Here is a 24476-nt window from a genome sequence, read left to right as displayed (position 1 = left end):
TGGTTTAAATGTATGTCTGACGTAGCACGATTTCCGGTTTTCGCCTGCACCAACATTGGATAAACTAACCACCCAGATGGCTTGTGTCCCGATATCAGGTGTTCTTATATATGGTAAACAAAAATACTCAGCCTTTGGATACGCCCCTAGTAACTACGCCACTAGCAACCACGCCACTAGCAACTACGCGTGTATTATCATTTTATATTTAGCCTTTCATCCAGAGGTTTGCCACTGAGGGAATTAGTATGACTGAACATTCATAAATAGTAAATGAGGAACTCTGAGGTAGTTTATTATTGCACGGGGACGAAGCCATAATGTGGGGTGATATGAAACCTAACCTAACCTCACCCCTGTAAATCAAACCAAGTGTGTCTGTAGTGATGATGAATTGTCTTATAATAACCGGGGATCATTCAGCAGCATCAATCATCATCATCTTAAGGTAGTAGGTAGTAGGCAGCTATCAAACAGGGAGGTACTACCGCCTGGGAAGATATTGGAAGCGTAATGTATTGTCTAATGGTAGACCCTGCTGCTATGATCTGACTTTCTGCCTCATTTACACACATTTGCAAGATCTCAATTGTTTTCTCTTACTATTGACAACACAACATACATATATTGTTCCTCATTGTTATTTTTTTTTTCATTTTGTATTTCTTTGTGGTTCTTTATTATTATTATTATTATTATTATTATTATTATTATTATTATTATTATTATTATTATTATTATTATTATTATTATTATTATTATTATTATTATTGTTATTATTATTGTTATTATTATTGTTATTCTTTTTCTTCTTATTATTATTATAACATTTTCGCCCCCCAGGCCCCGATGTGGGTCAGTGGCCTCTGCCTGGGTGGGCTAATTCCCGTACAAAAAAAAAAAAAAATCACCATTTATATCATCATTCATTATTTATCATCATTCATCATCGTCGTCATCACATAGACGCCACCATTATCGTCATCATTCATTATTTATCATCGTCGTCATCACATATTCGCCATCATCATTCATCATCATCATCATTCATCATCATCATCATCACCACACATTACCACACACACCACACATTACCACCGCTGAGCCCTCTCCCCCGCCCGCCTTGACTACCAGCAGTGTCAGTTGGTACAAATTAGTGGTTATTTCGGTTCGTTTACGCTATTTTGTAGATTTTCTCATAAAAATAAATATATCGTAATATACAAAATAAATATCTTTGTTTGGCATATGCAATAAATTCTGATTATCTACATGACATTACGTGTAATTTATTCAGAATGTATTCATCATGCAGAACCTCTACCTATGGGAATATGTCAACCTGTCGTTTGTATCATGAGTTCTGAGTGGCTGGTCACCACAAAGGAAGCGCTGAATCTGTATCGAGAGTTCTGAGTGGCTGGTCACACAAACGAAGCGCTTGGGGCTATATTTCTCTGAACCATCTGTGATTTTTGTTGATCAGCTGAATAAAAAACGTTTCCCATTATTTCCTGCAGAAGCAACTCAGTTTTTCTGTTAGTGAGCATTTACATGTAATATCCGGTCCTTATCATTACAAGAGCGTCGGTTATATAGAAGTTTCGATCGGGTGGTTCAGTGTCTGGGAGTCGAGCTCTCAGTTGTCACTTTGGAAGGTATCAGTACTTTCTTGTGGTGTCAAATTAAGCAAAACAAATATGGCCACGCCAGCCATCCGATTAAGTGTTATTACTAAGGTTAGCAAGTGACGCTTTATATCATGTGCTTCAACACCACAAGAGCGTATGTTCAATGTTCATACTGGAGATGGTTCAGTGTGTGGTGGAGATGTGGATGAACTTTAGACCAGGGACAGCCAGACGTGGAGGGAGGGAGCCGGCCAGTAGTGAGACGGTCGAGGCGATTAGTGGGTGTGACGGAAGTTAACGTTTACAAAATGCTCCTAAATTAATACATCCAGTTGTCAAGGATTATAAAATACAGACGCCATCATGTGTGTGTTGGTGTTGAAAAACATAAGGTATGTCGCTGTGTATATTTCCCTTACAACTTATTTCTCTCTCCAATCTACGTCAATTCGATAGCCCATTAATTGTATAGAAATGTTGATGACTGGGACTGAATTATACTGAATGATCTTGACAGCTTCACTGGGGTAGAAATCCATTTCAACGTGATTTGGTTGTAGGAGTTTAAGGTTAGGTACCAGAACAAGGCGACCACCCACGCTGATTAACCCGACCTTCTCCCCTTGACCATTATCCGGTTTAGCATTTATACGGAATCCTTTAACACGGCTTTAGAGGATTATGAACATTAGATTAACACCTAATCGTGTCCATGATCAAACCTTATAAGTGGTTGTTCCCAGTCGGCGTAATAGAGATGTCTCAACTGTGTACATTATGCCTTCAGTCTTCACTGGTGTATTCATAAGTGTTCTAAGTGGTCTATGATTGTCGGGAACAAAATGTAAACAGCACTTTTAGGCTAAAACGTATGTAACAATATAAGCAACTAACCACTCAGCGCAGCCAAACTCAGCTCGACATTAGCCACCACGTGAAGATTAGGCACCCAATCAGATTTTACTTGTTATACACAGAAGTGCCACTTTTGGTGGGGGGGGGGTGTTAGGGTAGTTAATCTTCAGGTGATATAAGATGGGCTGCTGCCATATCTTCGTGATTTCATAATTTTATCTTGTTTAAACCAAACACGATTTCTATGAGCGTTTTAAATCCCAGTGTAAGAGGCGGTGTTACCTTGTTCACCTGACAGTCAAATATTGTAGCCAGGAACAATCAGATCCATCTTGAGTACATCAGTTGGTCACTGTGGAGGAATGTGGTGGTGGGGAAGTGTCTGGTGGTGTGGGGGTGGGGAAGTGTCTGTGTGGTGGTATAGTGGTGATGGTGGTGAGGAAGTGTTTATAGTGGTGGTGGCGGGGAAGTGTCTGTGGTGGTGGTGGGTGGGGAAGTGGAAGTGTCTGTGGTGGTGGTAGGTAACTCACTTGCCAACCTCCAATCACCAGTGTAAAGGTGATATTTTCGACAAGTAGAATAATATACTTTTGTGCTATAAATTATTACATAGTCAAGTGAAGTATAATGGTCAAATAAATAGTTTACTTTCCATTATCACCGTATTTACTGTGTTGGGAAAAAATATTTGTGACCTTCGCAAGATATTCACTGATATTTAGGGAAATGAAGAAGAGAAATTAAAGAATATCACTATCAGAAAAGAGGATGTTCTTAAGAAGATAAATAAATTAAAGAAGACAAAATCCCCAGGGCCGGATGAAATTTTCCCTCGAGTTTTGAAAGAGTGTAAGGAACAGATTAGTGGACCCCTCGTAAATTTATTTACAAAATCATTAGACACGAGAGTTGTGCCAGACTTGTGGAAACAGGCAAATGTAGTACCCATATTCAAAAAGGGTGACAGAACATCAGCGTCAAATTACCGGCCGATTAGTTTGACGTCAGTAGTGGGGAAATTTCTTGAATCAATTATAGCAAATAACATCCGATCGCATTTAGAGAAAAACAAATTAATCTACGATTCTCAACAAGGTTTTACAAATGGAAAATCTTGTCTAAAAATCAGCTGACTTTTTTTTAGGCAAGTCTTCGAGGTAGTAGATAATGACATATATTACGATGTTATTTACTTAGACTTTAGCAAAGCGTTTGACAGAGTACCGCATCAGAGGCTCCTGAGAAAAGTTAAGGACTCATGGTATCGAGGGGAAGTTTTAAATTGGATAAAATCATGGCATACCTATAGAACACAGAGGGGTCAGCGTAGATGGTGTTAAATCTGAGTGGGGCTGTGTAACCAGTGGGGTTCCCCAGGGGTTAGTACTGGGCCCACTCCTGTTCATAATCTACATAAACGATCTAGATACTGGGATCAGCAGTGACATAAGTAAGTTTGCGGATGACACCAAAATAGGGCGGCAGATTAATTCAGGGAAGGATGCAAATGCACTACCGGAGGATTTAAATAAACTGCAGGAGTGGTCATTAAATGGCAAATGAAATTCAACACCAGAAAGTGCAGCGTACTTAATATTGGAAGAACAAATACTGTCAATATATACAGCCTTCACAACATCAACCTAGAGAAGTCGACTTGTGAAAGAGACTTAGGGGTACTTGTAAGCACGGACCTACTGCCTAGAAAACAGTGCGTTTATGTTCGAAATAAGGCAAACAGAGTATTAGGTTTTATATCTAGAAGTGTAAGTAATAAAAGTGCAGAGGCCTTATTACAACTATATCTTGCGCTAGTCAGGCCGCACCTCCATTATGCGGTTCAGTTCTAGTGTCCTTATTATAGAATGGATATCAATTCACTGAAGTCGGTGCAGCGATGAATGACGAAAATGATTCCGGGACTTAGAAACCTTCCATATCAAGATAGGTTAAATAAACTAAACTTGCATTCCCTAGAAAGACGAAGAGTACAGGTGGAAAAGTACCCCGCACTGCAACAACAATGTACCGATATTAATTTTAGAATTTTATTCATATATCCACATATTAGCTTAGGTTAATAGCCATCTTAATAGCAGTATTATATGTCTATCCACATGATAACTTTGGTTAATAGGCATCTTAATAGCAGTATTATCTATGTATCCACATGCTAACTTTGGTTAATAGCCATCTTAATAGCAGTATTATCTATGTATCCACATGCTAACTTTGGTTAATAGCCATCTTAATAGCAGTATTATCTATCTATCCACATGCTAACTTTGGTTAATAGCCATCTTAATAGCAGTATTATCTGTCCGAGCCACGGCATCCACAACTCCTGTACACACGGCGGAGAGCTACACTACCGCTTCTTCCTCCCTGGACCCCACAGTACAACAACACAACTTATGACCTTACTTTCACTCAACTGCAAATAACCACAATGTAGAGTCCTAGAAGTCCTCACGACGCCACAAACACGAGGTAATCCACAAACACCAAACGTAAAACATGGAAATAGCGACCAAATACTGTATGACCACACACACACACACACATACACACATACACATACACACACATATATACACATACACACACATACATGTTGCCGCCACCACTGCCGTACCTCTAATGATCACTGGCGAGTGGCGAATCCGAGGTGCTTCGATTCCTTAATTCATTGGTTCGCTTTACTGATTCATATGAAAATAATCGACTGGACGGCGGAAAGAACACCATACACGATTGGTCCGTCATCTATAATCTCATTAATTTTCTTAAATCACTTCTATCCACCATTAGCTAAAATAAAACTGATAATCATTAACTAAAGTTAGTCATGAGTTTCGAAGCTTCGTCAACGATCCGCTCTTACGTCACTAAACTAGTCCACAACCAAACACGCAGTTGGCTTCCACGGTTAGCATAAGCGTAATACTTCCATTACTATTTTTATTATTATTACTAATATTATTATTACTATTATTATTATTATAAATATTATTATTATTATTATTATTATTATTATTATTATTATTATTATTATTATTATTATTTGGGGTTTTAGGCCGTGAGACGTGAGTTAATGTTCGACTGATGACTCGCTCTTTGCTCATGAAGAATATCAAAATCATCAAATATTAATTTATTTTTCTTTCTAGGGTGTGTAGATGGGAGGAAGGGTGTGTGGATTGGAGGTAGGGTATGTGGATGGAAGGAAGGATGTATGGATGGGAGGAGGGTGTGTGGATGGGAGGAGGGGGTGGATGGGAGGGAGTGTGTGTGGATGCGGGGAAGAGTTTGTTATTTATTTTAGATTGTTTGGCTCTCTGAGGCTGGCTTGAGGTTTACGGCTGACTAGCTGAAGTGAACGGCTGGTTGGCTGAGGTGAATGGCTGGCTGGCAAAGAACCCCACCAAACAGATCCTCATTGCCAGACAGGCTGCATGTCGTCATTGGCAAGTACTGGGCAAGAACTGGCTCCAGAATGTATCTGCACCTGCGCCAGTGTTGGTCAAGTCTGGTCTTGAAGGAGCTCACTCTCGGGGCTGTCACACTCTCTGGCAGTGTGTGCCAAGAGTTTACAAACCTGTCATTCTATACCTGAAACCCGCTACATACCTGCCTTCAACTGTAGTAAATATCAGCTACTACACTACACACCCTGGGGCGTTATCTATCAACCTTTATTTCCTATACGTATTAACATGTAAATAAAACATCTTTCAAATTTTATTGATTTACTAATACATACTTATTAATGTTAGAAGTTAAATAATCGAGAAAGTTTCAATGATTTCTGCCGCTTTGAAGATTATTATCACAATATTAAGAAGTTGAATCACCCTCTGTAAGATAAGACGTGCTCGAAGGCGCTCTCGGTTCTAGTAGCCAGGCCGAATCTGTTTGGCCCTGCCCACTCCCCCTGCTATACCCCAACGCCCTACCAGCCTTACTACACCAGGATCGATTCAGCAAAACATTCTAGTGATTAGTGAACGATTGATCACGGAGCAGTGTTCCTATAGTGCACTTAAGGAACTTTCTCGGCAAAACATTCTAGCCATCAGTGCAATAAGTGATTACCATACAGTGCTCGATAGTGCACCCCAAGGTAAGGTCGGACAGTGGGCACTTTATCGGTCAACTTTAAAGTGCCAGTGACAAGGACCACCGCGGTGTTGACATATATCGTGAAAACTGTGTCGGCGACCCCAAGCACCGAGGACAAAGTCCACGGTCTTTACAACTGACAAATATTAACAGATGTCTACCAGTGTCAGTGTCCCTCAAAGTGCCGCCAGTGACAAACACTTCCGTCCGCCCACAACAGATTTCAACCGATGGCCACCAATCACCTACTCCCGACGCACTCTGTACCATCTAAGGCGTGGGAACGGTTATCCTGATGGCAGTGTTATCGCGCTACTCAAGTCACTGAAAATATTCCACGCGCGGAGCCGTAGACAAGGCCGTCATGCACATAAGCCCATTAGAACCGTAACCTCCACTAGGAAACCGGAGAAACCCACCCCTGACAGACCATACCACCACACTGAAGTTCCACGGATATGGTATGATCTCCCGTCTTTACTGCTATCCAACGTCACTTCCCTAGCTAACAAGTTCGACGAGCTGGCAACTACAGTCAGGTCAACCGCCGCGCGCGTGGTTGCCATATGTGAGACTTGGCAAATTGTACCTGAAACGTGTCATATTGAGGGATATCAACTCTTTCATCACCTTCGTTCACAAAGACGCGGAGGGGGCGTTGCCCTCTTCTGTCAAGATGACCTACGCCCGTCACGCCTGGATGTTCAAGTCCCAGCAGATGTGGAAGCATTATGGGTACGTGTCGTGCTGCGGGCACACCCACGCAACACTGCTTCCATTATAATCTGTGTGGCATACCATCCGCCTCGATCACCCACCAGAGACACTCTTATCAATCATCTCATCACCACCTCAGACCACCTCAGAGTTAGGTACCCATGTGCCAAGTTAGTATTATGTGGGGATTTAAATGAAATTGACACCACTGATATCCAGGACCAGCTATCACTATCACAAGTTGTGACCTTCCCCACACACGGTCAAAACACCCTTGACCTTATCTTAACTGACTTAGCGGACCAGTACCAACCTCCTCAACCACTGCCTCCTATCGGGTGTAGCACACACTTATCAGTGCTCTGGTCCCCTGCTGCCACTCCCACTCAAGTACAGAGACCCTACATCAAGACCTACAGGCCGATTACTGACTCTGCAATGCGCCTCTTTGGGCAGTGGATAGTTCACTATCCCTGGACTGAAGTACTTAGCGTGGATGACGTGGAAACCAAATGGATAAATTATACCAACACCACCACGGAAGCTCACCACCACTTCTTCCCCGAGAAGTCCGTCAGATCTCACCCAGCTGACTTGCCCTGGATCACACCTCGGATCAAAAGACTTATGCAACAGAGAGACAGAGCCTTTCATCTCAATGACCACATCCGCTACAGGTCACTTCGCAACAGAGTCATCCGCGAAATACGCACTGCAAAGAAGTCCCACTACCCAACCAAATTACAACACCTGAAGCAGACCAACATCAGTCAATGGTATGGTAAGCTTAAAGAACTCTGTGGACTAAACAATATGACACACCCCCTCCCCTTCCTTAGCCATCTCACTAATGTTGACGCAGCTGAGCAAACAAATAACCATTTCGCTACTATATGCCAGACGCTCCCACGGCTTGACACAACCACTCTCCCTGCTTACCTACCAGCCCCCCTTCCCACTGACTTAGTAGAAGAATTTGACGTAGCAAAACGCCTGGACAAACTAAAATTAAAACGCTCTACCACCCCCATTGACTTACCAATGAAACTATTCAAGGAGTTCTCCCCGGAGCTTGCTAAACCCCTCTGCTCCATCATCAATGCTTCTCTCAGTCAAGCCAGATGCCCAGCTGACTGGAAGACCTCTTATGTATCACCAGTGCCCAAGTCAACCAGCCCACAATCCTTAAATCAGCTACGACCTATTGCAATCACCCCAATACCCAGCCTAATCTGTGAAAGTTTTGTGTTTGACTGGGCTTATGCTGATATTGCAGGAGTCGTAGACCCTCAGCAATTTGGCAACATGAAAACTTCCTCCACCACTCACTGTCTTGTCAGCTTTCTCGATTACATATACCGCCATCTCGAGAAACGAAAAACGTCTGTAGCTGTCGCCTTCATTGATTTCACTAAAGCGTTCGACCTAGTCGACCACAATATAATCATAAACAAAGCTATTGACCTCGGGCTTCGGAGAAGTCTCATACCATGGCTTACAGACTTCCTCAGTGACCGACGCCAAGCTGTACGCTTCCGAGGGGCTGTCTCCACCTTTCAGTCACTCACCTGTGGCGTCCCCCAAGGCACCAAGATGGGACCACTCTGCTTCCTTATGCTCATCAATGATGCCCTAAGAGAAACCCCAGCTCGCTGGAAATATGTCGACGACTCCACCATTGGGATCAGCGTCAACAATTCTGCTCCCAACTATACCGCCCTTCAGGATTTATTGAACAGTCTCCAAAACTGGGCCACCAACAACCATGTCACCATCAACCATACCAAGACCATGGTTATGCACATCAACCTCTCCTCCGACATTGTCCCACCTCCTTCCATTACCCTAGGTCCGAACACACTCCAGGTTGTAGATTCCACGAAGCTCCTCGGCGTCACCATAGACAACAAACTAAATTGGAAACCACACGTCAGTGAAGTTGTCAAATCCTCCAGTTTCCGTCTCCACCTCCTCCGCCGACTCAAGTCCCTCGGAGTTCCTGCACACGAGCTCCTCAGTGTATACACAACATTCATACTTCCCAAGCTCACCTATGCCTCCCCCACCTGGTCTTCCTCCCTAAATGCCACACAACGTAAACACCTAGAAAAAGTGCAAAAGAGGGCATGCAAGATTATTCTCTCCCCTTCCTACTCCACATATCAAGAAGCGCTCAACACACTGACCCTTTCGACTCTCACTGACCATCACCACGGCCTCATCTGCAAATTTGGTAAGAAGCTTCTACACCATCCCCGACACCGGCCCCTACTACCACCTGAGATCCCCTGTCCGAGAATTGCTGTTCGACACCACAACCGCATCCAGCCCATACGTGCACGAACTGATCGCTATAAGAACAGCCCAGTCCCAACCATTGTAAAAATTATCAATAACATGTAATAAATCAGTGTATTCACTCCCAGTAAACACTGCTCCCTACACTGTCACTATGCTGAAATGAACTGTAGTTTGAGCTGATCCCCATCTAAGTTATTATATGTCTTATTTGTGTCACTTATGTCACTTGTATATTATTTGTAATTCGTAACCCATTCCCCAAATATGTAACTGTATATTTTCAGCCTTCTGGCTGCCAAGCTCTTTCAATAAACCGTTAATTATTATTATTATTATTATTTATTACTATTTAGTACTGAACATGACGTGTGTCTGGTGTCCACAGGTGATACAGAATGTGTTTCATATATATCATGTCAGATGATGTTCTTCTCCATCACATTCAAACCTAAATATGAATCCATTTGTTGTTGTGGTACTAGGTGAGGTTGTTTGTTTCCCAGCAGGTGAGGTTGTTCGTTCCCAACAGGTTAAGGGAAATGTTTTTACTATTATTGTTCCCGATAATTGATGCGGAAGTGTGAAACGTTCTTTTGTTACTGTCCAGAGTTCTGACGTCGGGAGTAACAGCACGCGAGGTTCTCCCCCAGCAGGATGAGGAGGGCGATGCCATATCCCATAAAGAGAAGATAGAAGGTGCCTTGTAGGTGGTGCAGTCCCAACACCACCTGCCCGTCGGTGCTCTGAGGAGTGAGTTAACCGGTTATCTTGATGACAAAAGAAAAATTACCTAATAAGAAATAATTAAATAACACTAGTAAAGGAACGCACGTAATGAGGAGGTTGTTGACAATCACATGGTCACGAGGTGTTAGGATAATTAAAGATGAGGGTCACGCAAGCTCATTGTTTACAGGTTGTTTAATTTAATACAACAGAAGCGATGTAACGGTAAATGTCTTCCTACCTGGTCGTTGTTTGTGACTACTCCCTTGCCTTTCCTTTTCCGTGTAGCCATGACTTCCTTCAACCATTGCGACACCAGACCCACCTCTTCCAGTCGATGCACCAGGTCTCTAATTGGACGATAGTAGGGCGCCCCGAGCCTACAGGAGAAACATGAACAAACTGGTATGGCATTCTAAATAATAAACAATTCCTCCATGAGTTGTGGACCACTAATGTGACCTGTGTGTGACATTAACCTAAAGGCAGTATACACGAGCGCTTTTTCGGGCAACATTAATTTGGCAATTCAATATCAGCAGCAAAATTAGGATAGTTACTGACTGGTATATTCTGGCAGAGCGGAAGTTCCAATCAAATCTTTTCCTGGCTTCACAAGCTGCAGAGTTTGAGTGAGTCAAAAGAGAATTGGTGTTATATTTAATTTGAAAAAAATATAATTATAGGTATATTTTTAAACCGTGTAATGTATTATTTAACGAGAATAGCTAAATAATTTTACGTAAGCAAACCCAGTTTTACAATAATAGCTGACTTGACATTCCAATGTTTACGCTTTGTGGCTGCTCTACTCCTCAACACTGATGCATTATTCTGTCCATAAATGCTTCGGATTCAAGAGTCTGAATCTCGGGGTTCATGGTTCGCGACATGACTCTTTTGAGTGACTGTATACCTGCAGTAACATGAGTTCTCCCACCAATTTTACGTGGACCAGGGAGTCCGAAATTTCCCTAGTAGAACTTTCGCTGGCACGCTGAAGTCTATGAGACCACAGAGATGCTCTCTTCACTAAAACCAATTTGAGGTGTGCTTCATTTGCAGCAAGCGTCACCGAATCTCCGTCGTCCATCATGGTTGTTTTGAACTGCGTTGGTGGTGAAATCATCAACGGTATGGATTCTGCTCCTTTTGATAACGATTCTTTCAGTTATGTCGAAATTAAAATACCGATAATGAGTTGCTCGATAAAAGTTGCCGGAAGTAACGTCGTGTGATACCGCCTTTACCAAACTTATACATTAAACAAGACGACGTCCGACGCGCCGCAGTACTCCACCTCACAACCTTGTCACCAAACCATCATGGTCACTCACACCTAATTTTATGGGGTTATTATTATTCTGGCTTTGCTGCACAGCTCGCTAAATCAAGGTAAGAACCCTTTAATGTACGTAGGTATGTTGTATGTATGATCGTGTAATGTAATCAAGCCAAAGAACCTAGGAACTGTATCTAACTAGGCGACACCACGTGGTCCAGTTTTTCTAGTTTGCAGGATGATTGGTCTGAATCTTTTCGTGTTTATTTTTATTGTTTTTAAGATTTTGTAAAAAAAAAAAAAAGTAAAAGTATCGTTTCGATCATCCCTATGTTTTTCCGACGTGTTTTGAATTATTTTAATCTTACCTAACCTAACCGAACCAACCTAACCTAACCGAACCAACCTAACCTAATCAAGCCAAAGAACCCAGGAACTGTATCTAACCTAACCTCCTAAAATTCGGTGGATGACCGAAACGATAATAATATCCAAATGAATTTGTTGAGAAAATAAGTCAGTGAGAAAAAATACAATAAAATAAATTGCTGACAACCAAAACTTATAAATAAAAGTTGTTGTTAGTGTAAACATTAAGTATCTTTACAGTTCGTGTGTGGTAACAAACTAAAAATAGTACAGGGATGAGCATGTTTGTACCTCACCATGTGTAACGTGGTGAGGTACAGCTGTTACTTATGGCATTTGAATACAAATATTTAAGCGCTTCTAAATACTGAAAAAAACTATGAAGAGATGTAACTAGAAATAACACTTATAGTGCCTAAAGGGGGGGGGGGGTAAGATATCCAATCACAGGGTGAGATGTTACTGCGAGGGAAGGAAACAGTAGTAAGGAGCTCTTGTTATGATAAGGACAAACCACCAGGGAACTGAGTTTCCCAGAGATAAATAACAGACACAAGACCGGGCAGTATGTGGAGGGATGGAGTTATGACGTTATGGGGTATTTTGATTGATTGGTTAATTGATTGCTTTATTTTTCTGGCCGTCAACTGCTAGGTTATTACGCATTAGACTTGTTATATTGATGAACTTTTCCTTTTGTTCTTTTTCTTTTGAACGGACCACATTTGTTCCTAGCTTTCTTGTTCTTGGTTTTCGTCGTCCTATTGTTCCTCTTTTCTTCGTTTATTTCTTTGTTCACTTGTTTCTTAACTACAAGGAGGGCTTCCGGGAGCTCATTTTCTCGGATTGCACCTTGGCTACCCTCCACTCCAACCTCCATTTGGGACACTGCCGGTCGGAGGAGTGTGGGCCGCTACAAGCTGCACATTTCTTCGTCTTGTTACACGTGGTGTGCTGGTGCCCTCTGGTCCCGCACTCGACGTATACCTCCCGAGCCTGGCACTTCTTGACTGGGTGTCCATATTGCTGACACGTATAACATCGTGTGGGTCTGGCAACATATGTTTTAACTGGGGTGGTTTCCCATTCCAGTCGTACTTCTTTTGGTAGGGTCTTGGGGTAGCCCACCAGGGCCGCTTCGCTGGTCAGCTTTTTGACAACGGGGAGCTGGTGGCGAGTAGTTCGTTCAGCTATGGGGTATAGTGAACTTTATTGGAAGGAAAGACTCAGGACAGAAGACTAAACTGGAATCATGGGGGGTGTACCTACACCCGAAGTGGACCAATATAGGCTGATGATTTATTTCACACACACACACACACACACACACACACACCTCACTGCACCACCGAGGGCATGAACCTGGGCCACCATTATGGGAGTCAGGACCACCAGTAAGCGAGGCTTGACTCCCATGGTGATTCAGGTTGAAGCATCACTAATGAAGGTGAAGGATATTATGTGGCTGGGAGACTGTTCAGCCACAACAGTCTTGACCAACGAAATCGAAAAAAAAAAGTGAGACTGAATGGGAGACTGGGATTATTTATTATTTATTTATATATTTATTTTTTACGGGGAATAGCCCACCCGGGCACAGGTCATCGACCCGCAACGGGGCCTAGGGACGAACAAATGAGAGTAAAAAAAAGAAAAAAGAAAAAAAAAAGATTATATTAATCTACACCACGATGCCGGAAAACCATCTTTTTGAATTGAGAAAGATCGTATGAGTATGGAAACAGAAGAAGGCAGGGCATTCCACAGTTTGGCTGTGTGAGGAATGAAGGATGTACTATAAGTCTATAACGGGCTATTCTACTATATTCTAGCGCGACCGACAGCCACAGAAAAACAGTGGGCACCGAGGGCAAGACGAGTGTTACGAGCCCATGGCCTTGCTGGCGGTACACAGGATGCCAAATCTGCCGAACATTGCCCATTTAAGTGCCTCTAAAAGAGAAAGAGTGAAGCAACATTACGGTGAAGAGAAAGGGTAGAGAGATTATCAACTAAATAAGGAGAGTGATTTATAATTTCAACGAAGATCTAAGTAATTGCGCAGCTCATTGTCAAACAATTTTACAGTTTTAAAATTATATAATATTACCTAAAAGACCAAGCGTAGCCGCTGCCCTGTAGGTAGCCTCTTTTACTGATGTAGAAAGGATGTTGGCCGTGTTGGTCGGAGTAGTGGGAGTTGATGATGTCTGTGATGTAATATTCCCAGGAGACGATTGAGTGCTTCCCCGCCAGCACCTTCTGCAACCCTACATCCGGGCTCTCCGTCTGTACCAGACATATTCCATGATCATTATACACACACACACATACAGTGTGTGTGTATATATATATATATATATATATATATATATATATATATATATATATATATATATATATATATATATATATATATATATATATATATATATATATATATATATATATATATATATATATATATATATATATATATATATATATATATATATATATATATATATATATACTGTATATAGTGTGTGTGTATATATATATATACATATATATATATATATATATATATATATATATATATATATATATATATATATATATAATATACTGTATATATACACACACACACAGAGCACCAGCCATGGGAGCGTGACGTCACTCACCATGCTTGCTGGCAGAGGTTATCAACATTCATTAATAGGATTTATGAGTTGTTTGTGTGGTATGTAAGTTAAGTTGTTTCACGTTATTGTTACATTATGGATATTTGTGTAAAGTCGCCCCAATAAGGATCTTGACCTACTTTCTTTCTGTCATCGTAATATTTGAGTAACATCTAATAAATCGTGGCTGTTTTATAGGCAATGTTTATTACAGTCAGTGGTTTAAAAAACAAAGGAAGTATTGTAATTTGTGACGTATCTAACAATATAAACTTATTTCATAAGACAAATTTAAAAATATCGACATGACTTGTAATGAAATGACATTTTGTTTCTCTCGGCTGGAGTGATGTATATGAAAATGCTCAAAGTTCTTCATATCATTTCAGACACACTGGAATTAGTTATATCACCGGTTGTGGTAAACACGATGTGAAGGCTGAGGGGATACAACGCTCGCTTTTACTTGTAGGCACCAGTTCGCGCCCAGCTGTTAATGGATACCTAACTTAACAAATGTAGAAATGTAGACGATCGAGCACCGTGCCGACTACAATGCCTCCTGTTGTACCTAATAAAAAGGGTGAGTACTGGCAACCTGTTAGGGGTAGTGCGGCCACAGCTTATTATTTTTAGGTATTTTTCAGTATTTGAAATAATAATGATAATTATAATAAGAATAATAATATTATTATTATTTTGCCTCTTGGGGGAATAATTAAGATGTGGGTCAGTACCTGTTGATTATGTCTCGCCACACACTCACTCTAGTCTCTCCTCTCTCTCTTTTTATCTGCCTCTCTCTACTTACTTAACCATCTGTCTGCTTGTCTCTCTTTCTAAAGTTTCTGTCTGTTTGTCTGCCTGTCTCTGTCTCTACCTATTGTACCTACCTGCTGCTCACACCTGTAACACACTGTAAGTAAACTCTCACCTCATACTGGTCATATATCTGCCTTACTACTGGATCTGGGTTCATGGTGAAGTAGAGAGAGGCAGCACTTGTAAACATCGAAGTCTCAGTTCCCCAGGTCCAGTCATCTTTCTTTAGGAGGTCTTCCCAGTGATCTATAGGCAACGACCAGCCCTGGACGGTGAGGTGAGCGATGAGGGAGGAGCGATAGGCCGATGTGATGATCATGCAGAACAATAGCCACCATGCAATCAATATCTGCAATATGTGTTTAGGATTAGGAATAGGTAAACATAGCCTTACAAATACCTACAGTCATCAAATTAACCATCAACTTTATCTTCACTGCAGGTATTGATGAGGATATCGTCAGCCCACAACACCTGTCACTTCTTGGTATATAAGAGTACAGTACGCGATAATAAACTCACTCGGGCTACCATGTTGGAGGGTGGATTGTTGGGGGGGTCCTCAAGCAGTAGACCCCCGCTGTAGAAGAAGGCTACAGTGAGCCTAAGATGACGACGACCAGCCGACACCTTCGACCACGCCTTCTGCAGCAGCCACAAGGTAATGGCCCACGATAAGACGCCCACCAACAACAGCTGCCATATTTTTGCTGTGATAATTAGTAATGGGTTATAGCAGTAGGTAGTATAGGTAGGAGGCAGCTACCAAACAGGGAGGTACTACAGCCTGGGAAGATATTGGACGCACAATGTGTTGTCTAATGGTAGACCCTGCTGCCATATGGCATCACGAAAATTGTGACCAAGTCCCAGGTTGCTGATCTGACTTTCTGCCTCATTTACACACAATTGCAGGGTCTCAATTGTTTCTCTTACTCTTGACAACACAACAAACATATATTGTTTCTCACTTTTGGTCTTTTTCTTTATTTTTTTTATTTCTTTATGGTTTATTATTATTATTATTATTATTATTATTATTATTATTATTATTATTATTATTATTATTATTATTATTATTATTATTATTATTATTATTATTATTATTATTATTATTATTATTAATTTATTATAAATTTCGTATTTTTTATTATAAATTTTATTTATTATGAATTATTATTATTATTATAATTATTACTTTTTTGTAAACGTGGCCTCCAGCCTCCCCCAATAGCCACATCTTCGCCGCCATTTATTACCTTAAAATTTACTATCCTAATACAGAAGTAGCTACACTGGCTGTACTGAGTTAGTTGAACCGCAGATCTATGTGGCATTCAGTGACTGTTGCCTCAAAGTCGATATCTGCGACTGTTGTCGGCTTTGGGGCCGATGCTCTCGTTCCCCTGAGGCAAAGCAATGCAGACCTAAGGAGAGAGAAGGACAGTCGACATCTCAACCAGGCTGTAACATAACTTCTGGGCTGTTGCCTCTGTTCAGATAACACCTCCGCGAGTCTGGCGTAGAAGCATCTTGCACTTGGTCCCATCCCGCCAGAGGTTGTGAACACCAGAGGAGTGAAGCTGCCTTGATCTATGTTCTGAATTCTCTCCCCATATGACCTAATCTTGTCGTTCTCGTTCCTCCTGTGTGCGGCATCGAGAGCTAGGTTGCGGTGACATGCGGCCATGGGATAAAAAATCCTTATGTCAAAAAAGGCTAGCTGTCCCCGTGTCCAGAATCCTCGACCACTGACGTCCACACGGGCTTCGTTGGATGTGTTTGAAGTCCTGTGACGGAGATTCTCACTGTCCAATGAAAGGAGGGGCGGTTCCACCATGACGTCGTGGCAGATTTCCTTCAGTAGATATGCTGTTAGATCCATTACTTAGTCATGCCTCATGCATACGAAGCCCCCTTTCTTACACACCATGGTGCGGTCGATGTCATAAGGTGAGCCGCACACGTATCGGGAGGGCAAACCTTCTACTGGCCTACTGTACCTTAGAGCATTGGCATCTGTGAATTCTTGTTTATTAAGGATGAGGCCTTTTGCCCTACTACTACTTTTTTTTTAAACGTGGCCTCCAGCCTCCCCCAATAGCCACACCTTCGCCACCATTTATTTACCTTAATATTAAATATCCTAATACATAAGAAACTATCCTATCTGTGTTAAATTAGTTGAGCCGCAGATCAATGCGGCATTCAGTGACTGTAGCCTCATAGTCGATATCTGCAGCAGTTGTCGGAGTAGGGGCAGAAGCTCTCGTTCCCCTGAGGCAGAGCAAAGCCGACCGAAGGAGAGAGAAGGACAGTCGACATCTCATCCAGGCTGTGATATAACTTCTGGGCTGCTGCTTCTGTTCGGAGATCAGCTCCGCGAGTCTGGCGTAGAAACATACTACTACTACTACTGCTGCTACTGCTACTACTACTACTACTACTACTACTACTGCTACTACTACTACTGCTACTACTACTACTACTACTACTGCTTTTTTTTTTATAAAGTGGCCTCCAGCCTCTCCCAATAGCCACAACTTCGCCGCCACTTTATTACCTTAATATTAAATATCCTAATACATTCCTAATACATAAGAAACTATCCTATCTGTGTTGAATTAGTTGAGCCGCAGATCTATGCGGCGTTCAGTGACTGTAGCCTCATAGTCGATATCTGCAGCAGTTGTCGGCAGTGGGGCAGAAGCTCTCGTTCCCCTGAAGCAGAGCAAAGCCGACCGAAGGAGAAAGAAAGACAGTCGACATCTCATCCAGGCTGTAACATAACTTCTGGGCTGCTGCTTCTGTTCGGAGATCACCTCCGCGAGTCTGGCGTAGAAACATCTTGAACTTGGTCCCATCCCACCAGAGGTTGTGAACACTAGAGGAGTGAAGCTGCCTTGATCAACGTTTTGAATTCTCTCCCCATATATATCTTGTCGTTCTCGTTCCTCCTATGTGCAGTATCGAAAGCTAGGTGACGGTGACATGCGGCCATAATCAAAGCTCCTGATGTCGAAGAAAGCTCGCTGTCCCCGCGTCCAGAATCCTCGAGCACTGACGTCCACACGGGCTTCGTTAGATGTGTTTGAAGTCCTGTGTTGGAAGATCTCACCGTCCAAAGGAAGGAGGGTCGGTTCTACCATGACATCCCGGCAGATTTCCTTCAACATATTTGCTGTAAGGTCCCTTATTTCGTCATGCCTCATGCATATGAAGCCCCTTTCTTACACACCATGGCGTGATCGACGTCATAGGAAGAGCCACACACGCATTGGGAGGGCAAACCTTCTACTGGCCAACCGTACCTTAGAGTAATGTCATCTGTCTACTACTACTAGTACTACTACTACTACATTTTGCCTCCCCCAGGCCCTGATGTTGGTCAGTGACCTGTGCCCAGGTGGGCCCCGTAAAAAAAAAAAAAAATACAATAAAAAGAAGTAAAAAAACAAATAAGTTGAAAAAAATAATGAGAAGGTTTTGTTTTACTTTCGGACATGGCGCGCCCCAAAGTTATAAACTACTGAAACACTTAGATCTCCCTGTTCTGAGCATTTTGAACCCTATATTTACTATTCGGAAATGGAAAATAGCGACACAATTGAATTATAATTGATTTTACGAACTTTTCAGTCTTCGTCTGTGAAGAGATGTTATCTGCCTGAAACCGAGTTAATTATGAGTGTTTAAATCACGCATGTTCAATGTTGACTGACGTCATCCAGTCGTGACCAATGATGTATCGATCTCATCACGCGAATTTTTTTCGAGCAATCACATTTGAATTTTTTCAAAGGAAGCAGTCTGGGTACGGATTTGAATTTCAATCACCAGTCTGACAATGGCCGTGGTGGAGGTTGGGTGTGATTCGTGCCCCTACGATTATTTGAAGTTTACTGCCGAGTTTTCCGAGAAAGACGATCATGCTATCAAATTCCTACGTAATCACGGTGTTCTTCCTACGTCTGTTGAGAGTTAGTTTAGTTTAAGCTAGGCCTACCGGGGTTCCGGGGCAGAGCCCCCGGCTAGGAGTATGGTTAGGTTAGGTTACGTTACGTTAACTTGTTAGGTTAGGTTAGATGACTCGTTTTCGTGTTCTCCCCCACCCAGAAATCCCGATTTCCCAGGCTCTCCCCCATTATTGTTGGTGGGTCGGTGTGGGGCAAAAACGAGTAATTTTCGCCAAAAATGTAGGTCAGATTCTCTTGAAACAGACCAAAATACACTGGAAAAACATATTGGTCAACCTCTCGGAACTCATGTCCGAAAGTAAAAATTTACCAATTTACCAATAATAATAACATTAATAATAATGATAATAATATATTATAAGGTTGATTACCTGCATTAAACCAAAATGTTATTACTTGTCGCAATACGGTCTGACCTCCCCGTGTGAGTGGTCTCTGATTATCCTGGTAAGAGCTCTCGTGCATGACTGCAGTTTTATATTTCTTCCCAGTCATATGTTATGGTATATTCTCTTTGTTCAGGTTTTAACTCTCTTTTTTCCCTGTACAATTTACAAGACTGCCACTCCGTCATTTCTGCTCCAATTGTCTTGACTTTGATATGTAAGTATTGTACCTTGGTCTAACCGTTTTAACGTGCTCACCCCCCTTGAACAAGAATATTTTCTGAGGGTCTTTCTCGAATGGTGTGTCGGCATATTAGGAATTTGTCGATGTGTGAGGAGTCGGTCACAAGAAAAGCCTGGTGAGGTTTGTGGAGTTGTGGTCCGTTATATTAAGATATTTTAACCCATTGAGATGAAGCCTTTACTCCTTCCTCTGTTTTGACGTTTAATTTGACATGTGTATCTTGTTTATGTGTGTTGTGGATGGCGTCGTCAGGCCGGTGTGTCGTGGTCTTCATCTGTTTCCTGGACAAATAATCGGTAGTGCCTTAGGTGGTGTGGTGATGGGTGGCAGGACATACGCTGAGGCCTTGTGACTGTACACTTTCTGATCTGATTCATACAAGATTTTTTTTAAGATTATTTTTGTCAAGGTTCCTGGCCATAAAATCCTTAGAACGTTCATGTGAGAGACAGACATGAGGGAGGCACTACTTGTTCCCTGCTGTAGTTGTGTAAGTCTTGTGACGTGTGCTGGACTGGCAGGAGGGAGGAAAGAACTGGACAACATACACTGTCTTCCTAATGTCAGCCAATGGTCACAATCATAACCAGAGTTTAGAGGTTAAATTTTAGACATCTCTCATGGTCACCTTAACACGATAGTTTATTTTTATCCTTCATGTCCTGTTTGTTTCATGCCATAATGGCTCAGTACAACATAGAGTGAATACTGTATTGCTTATCTTATACAAGATGAATAATGATTAATTTCAGTGAAGCATCTCTGACAAAATTGACCAACTACACATAATAAGTTATATCCATCGTTCTATAGAGAGTCATAGGTGGTAGGAGGAGCGCAGTATATCCCTATACTGTACGATACCCCCCATCTACCCCCTCCTGTATACAGTGACATACCTGTAAAAGGTCTAATTAGCGACAGGTAGAGAGGCAGCGGCTGGGGCTTGAGAGAGACAATGACCAGCTCCTCGTAGCTGTAACTCCGGGTGAAGAGCATTTGTTGGTCTCTCGTTGTCGTGGCTGATAGTAAGAGGGAAAAATCCACCTGCTGCCTCTGTAGGTACCCTGCGATCCCCGTCATGTTACCGTCGGGTAGGACCACTCCCCAATTCCCGTCCTCCGGCTCCTGGATCGCATACCTGATACCAAACTCACAGTAATGTTAAAGATAAAATCTCACCATCAAAATAATCAAATGGACAAAATCCAACCAATGCAGATTTGTTTGTGTCATGTTAAGTTACATTGGGTTAAGTTGGTGGGTCTCTGGTAAGTGCAAGCTGAGGTTAGGTTAGGTTAGGGTTCTCCAATATTTCTAGAGTAATGTTTTATCTACACCTGATGAGACAACATGCCCGTATATGACAGTTCTTTGTGCAATTATGACACCATTTTTGCAGGAACATTAGTTAAACTAAGGAAGTTAAGAAGGGTCCTTACGTCAACAATAATTAAGATAATTTTGCAGAGTTAGCCCAGGCTCTGGTTTAAACCAGCAAAAATTTGTTGGTTAGACATTTCCCTAAATAGAAACGTGAAGATCCATTGGTTAACTCCCGAATGATGCAACATTGCCAACACTTTTAAGAGTATAACCCTTTTCTCGATCCCCTTACCCCCTGTGGTGAATATTACTACTTTTTGAGTATTATTACTTTATTCTTTGTAATTCAGGCAAGGTAATAATTGCACATGTACTCATACAGTATTATACAGTACTGTACTATGAGCTGTGTTTTTCATCACGCTTACATCCTACTGTAAGATTATGAACCTACGTAAAGTTAAGGTGAGCTGCTATGGTGTTTAACATGTAGGCTTCCAGAGACTGTCCAAGACCCAGCGCCCTCTGTGTGGTCTCGTGCCTGGTCACCACAGCGTAGGGGAAGTACGGCATACTCATCACAGTAAACAGGTGGCCCATGTAGTCCACGGGCTCCTCTGAGAGTAGAAGTGATGCTTAGTCTTCACAGTACGAGGAAGTTTATACAGAGATACCAGTACAGGTACAGTTTTGGGTCTGACGTAAAAATACAGGTAAAGGTATAGGTATGAGGTAGAGGTATAGGTATGAGGTAGAGGTATAGGTAGAGGTATAGGTATGAGGTACTGGTTTAAGTGTGAAGTATAAAGACGGGTTTAGTTTATAATTGGGGTTTTGAAGCTTGTTGAAAAGCGTATATTTGGTGAGTGAGTGAAGCTAGTGCACTATATTAGACCTCAAGATATCACCCTAGGAGGTGACAAGGCCAATATTAACATATCTATATCAGTATAGGCTGCGACTAGCAAGGAAGAAACTACAAACAGAGAATGGGAATCTGCGCAAGAGAGCCGAGCCGTGTCACTGCCTGTCTGAGAACTTAACTCAGACGTCATTCCTTTCCAAAACCCTATATCATGAATAGCAGGGGGATGGAGCCGAAGGAAGGGCGGAATAAGTGCGTACACTAGCTTCGCTCACTCACCAAAAATAGGCTTTTCAGCAAGCTTCAAAGCCCTTATTTTAGTGAGTTGAGCTCGCTAGTGCACTTTGCTAAATTCCACAGGAAGGAGGGTGCTAGGGTGTAATGGGAGCAGTGAGCACACACAGGACTATTGGAATTTTATTTATTTTAGATTAAGCTACATTAATATTTTTCTAGCGTGCTGTCTGTGGGTTGAGGGGAGAGACCCATTGCCACGCAGGGTGCGTCTGACACTCGGTAAAACATATCTTGCTATGAAGCAGGAGGCCGATTTCCACTGACCCCCTTCCCGGACCTGTGAGAGGGAGTGGGTCCTCAGGAAAGCCGCTACACCCCGTGCGTCATGGGAACGTGGGGCCTTCCCAGGGTCAGCCTTCTCTATAACCTGCCGCAACCTGTCTGCCAATCCTATGACTGACAGCGGGCGGCCTGACCGAGGATGAACGACGAGATAATGCTGGCCGGTGGTGTGATTGGTCGTAGAGGAGAAGTATTGGCGGAGGGTCCCGACCAGGCAGAGTCAGTGATGCTCGCCTTCCACCTTTCATGCTGGAACCGGTACTGGCTGGAGCCTGTGGTTCTCCCGGTCATTTTTTGCCAGGGAAGTGGGAGAAGGTCCCAGGGACACTGCAGAATATCCTTGGGCGAAGGAGGTCCAGTGGTAGAACCTCGTGAGTGCCTTGAGGTGGGAGGACCTGAAGCCTGTGGCCAGCGCTATGAGGAAGAGGGCCTTCTGTAGTAGGCGGTCCTTTGACGGTCGGATGGTGAATGGATCCTGGGATAAGACAGCTATCAGATTAATCCATGTCATGGTAAAACCTTCATAGTAACAAGAACATAGGAAAAACAGACAACATAAGGCCAGAGGCCCTCAGGCTAGATTGTCAGTATAATTCACAGGACTGAAGAAGTAGTACTTACCGAGCAGAAGAGTGATGACTTTCTTCAAGGACCGGAAGTTCCAGGGTGGTCTAGATGGTCGCTGGTGGAACTGGCCCCGCTTCAGCAGGGTAACCTACCCGTTATTAACCTTCACCCCACCTGTAATCCAGAGGGTCGGTGAGGGTCGCCAGGTGGACGGGAGGGTCGGGATAGACTTGCCTCGCTCGTGCGCTAGAGATGATAGGAACTCTAGAACTACACTTTCACTGGGCGTGGGAAATCCTTGCTCCTTGAGGTACTGCTGGAAGGCTTTCCAGCAGGACTCGCATTTTCGAGTAGTGGAGGGTCTTAGTCCTGACAAGATGTGTGCTCAGGGAGGCACAGAGAAACTTCACGCATGCAAGTGAAGTGACCTCTGACTCTGTAGCCTGGCAACGAGTGGAAACGTTTATATTCTCAGACAGGCAGTTTCACGGAGCAGTTCTCTTGCGCAGATTCTCATTCTCTGTTTCCAGTTTCTTCATTGCTAGTCGCAGCCTATACTGAAATACAGTAGTTGTGCTAATATTGGCCTTGTTACACCCGAGGGTGATATCTTGAGGTCTAATAAAGCAAAGTGCACAAGCGAGCTCAACTCACTAAAATCCTGGGTTTAGCATTGAGGTATCATCTACTAGGACTAACTCGCTATTAATTACTGTACGCTCCCCCGTCACAACCAAACCACAGGATGGATCTTTGCAAGCAACAAGCACCGAGTCATGAACACTTCATCACCAGGTTCACAACTGGACCTTTATCCCGTTCCGCCACCGTGGAGTTGTCAGGCGTCAAGACCATCCAGTTCCATCTGCCTTTAATACTATACCCTGTGTGAGGAGAAGCAGGAGCAGAGGGGTGTGTGATAATAATCTAGTGAAAGGCTTAGACTTAAGATGGGATATCAGGATCAATTACGAACCAGCCACCAAGGAGCCGCCTGGGCAGAGTGAAACCCAGACTGGGACTACACAACTTTGGTGCCTGACA

At 42.7% G+C, this 24476-nt stretch overlaps 1 protein-coding gene across 1 annotated transcript; it reads right to left on the bottom strand.

The window, feature by feature from the left end:
* Positions 1-10222: 10222 nt before the first annotated feature.
* Positions 10223-23113, bottom strand: LOC121876087 (probable glutamate receptor). Its single transcript, XM_042381014.1, has 8 exons — positions 22985-23113; positions 21876-22036; positions 20995-21236; positions 16011-16198; positions 15601-15837; positions 14114-14292; positions 10594-10732; positions 10223-10369 (listed from the first exon to the last, which is right to left on the bottom strand). The coding sequence occupies exons 1-8, from the start codon at positions 23111-23113 to the stop codon at positions 10223-10225; spliced, it is 1422 nt and encodes a 473-aa protein (XP_042236948.1).
* Positions 23114-24476: the final 1363 nt, after the last annotated feature.

This window comes from Homarus americanus, unplaced genomic scaffold (assembly GCF_018991925.1).
Source record: "Homarus americanus isolate GMGI-L3 unplaced genomic scaffold, GMGI_Hamer_2.0 scaffold33468, whole genome shotgun sequence".
NCBI classification, from domain to species: Eukaryota; Metazoa; Arthropoda; class Malacostraca; order Decapoda; family Nephropidae; genus Homarus; species Homarus americanus.
This window is presented reverse-complemented; position numbering and strand designations above follow the sequence as displayed.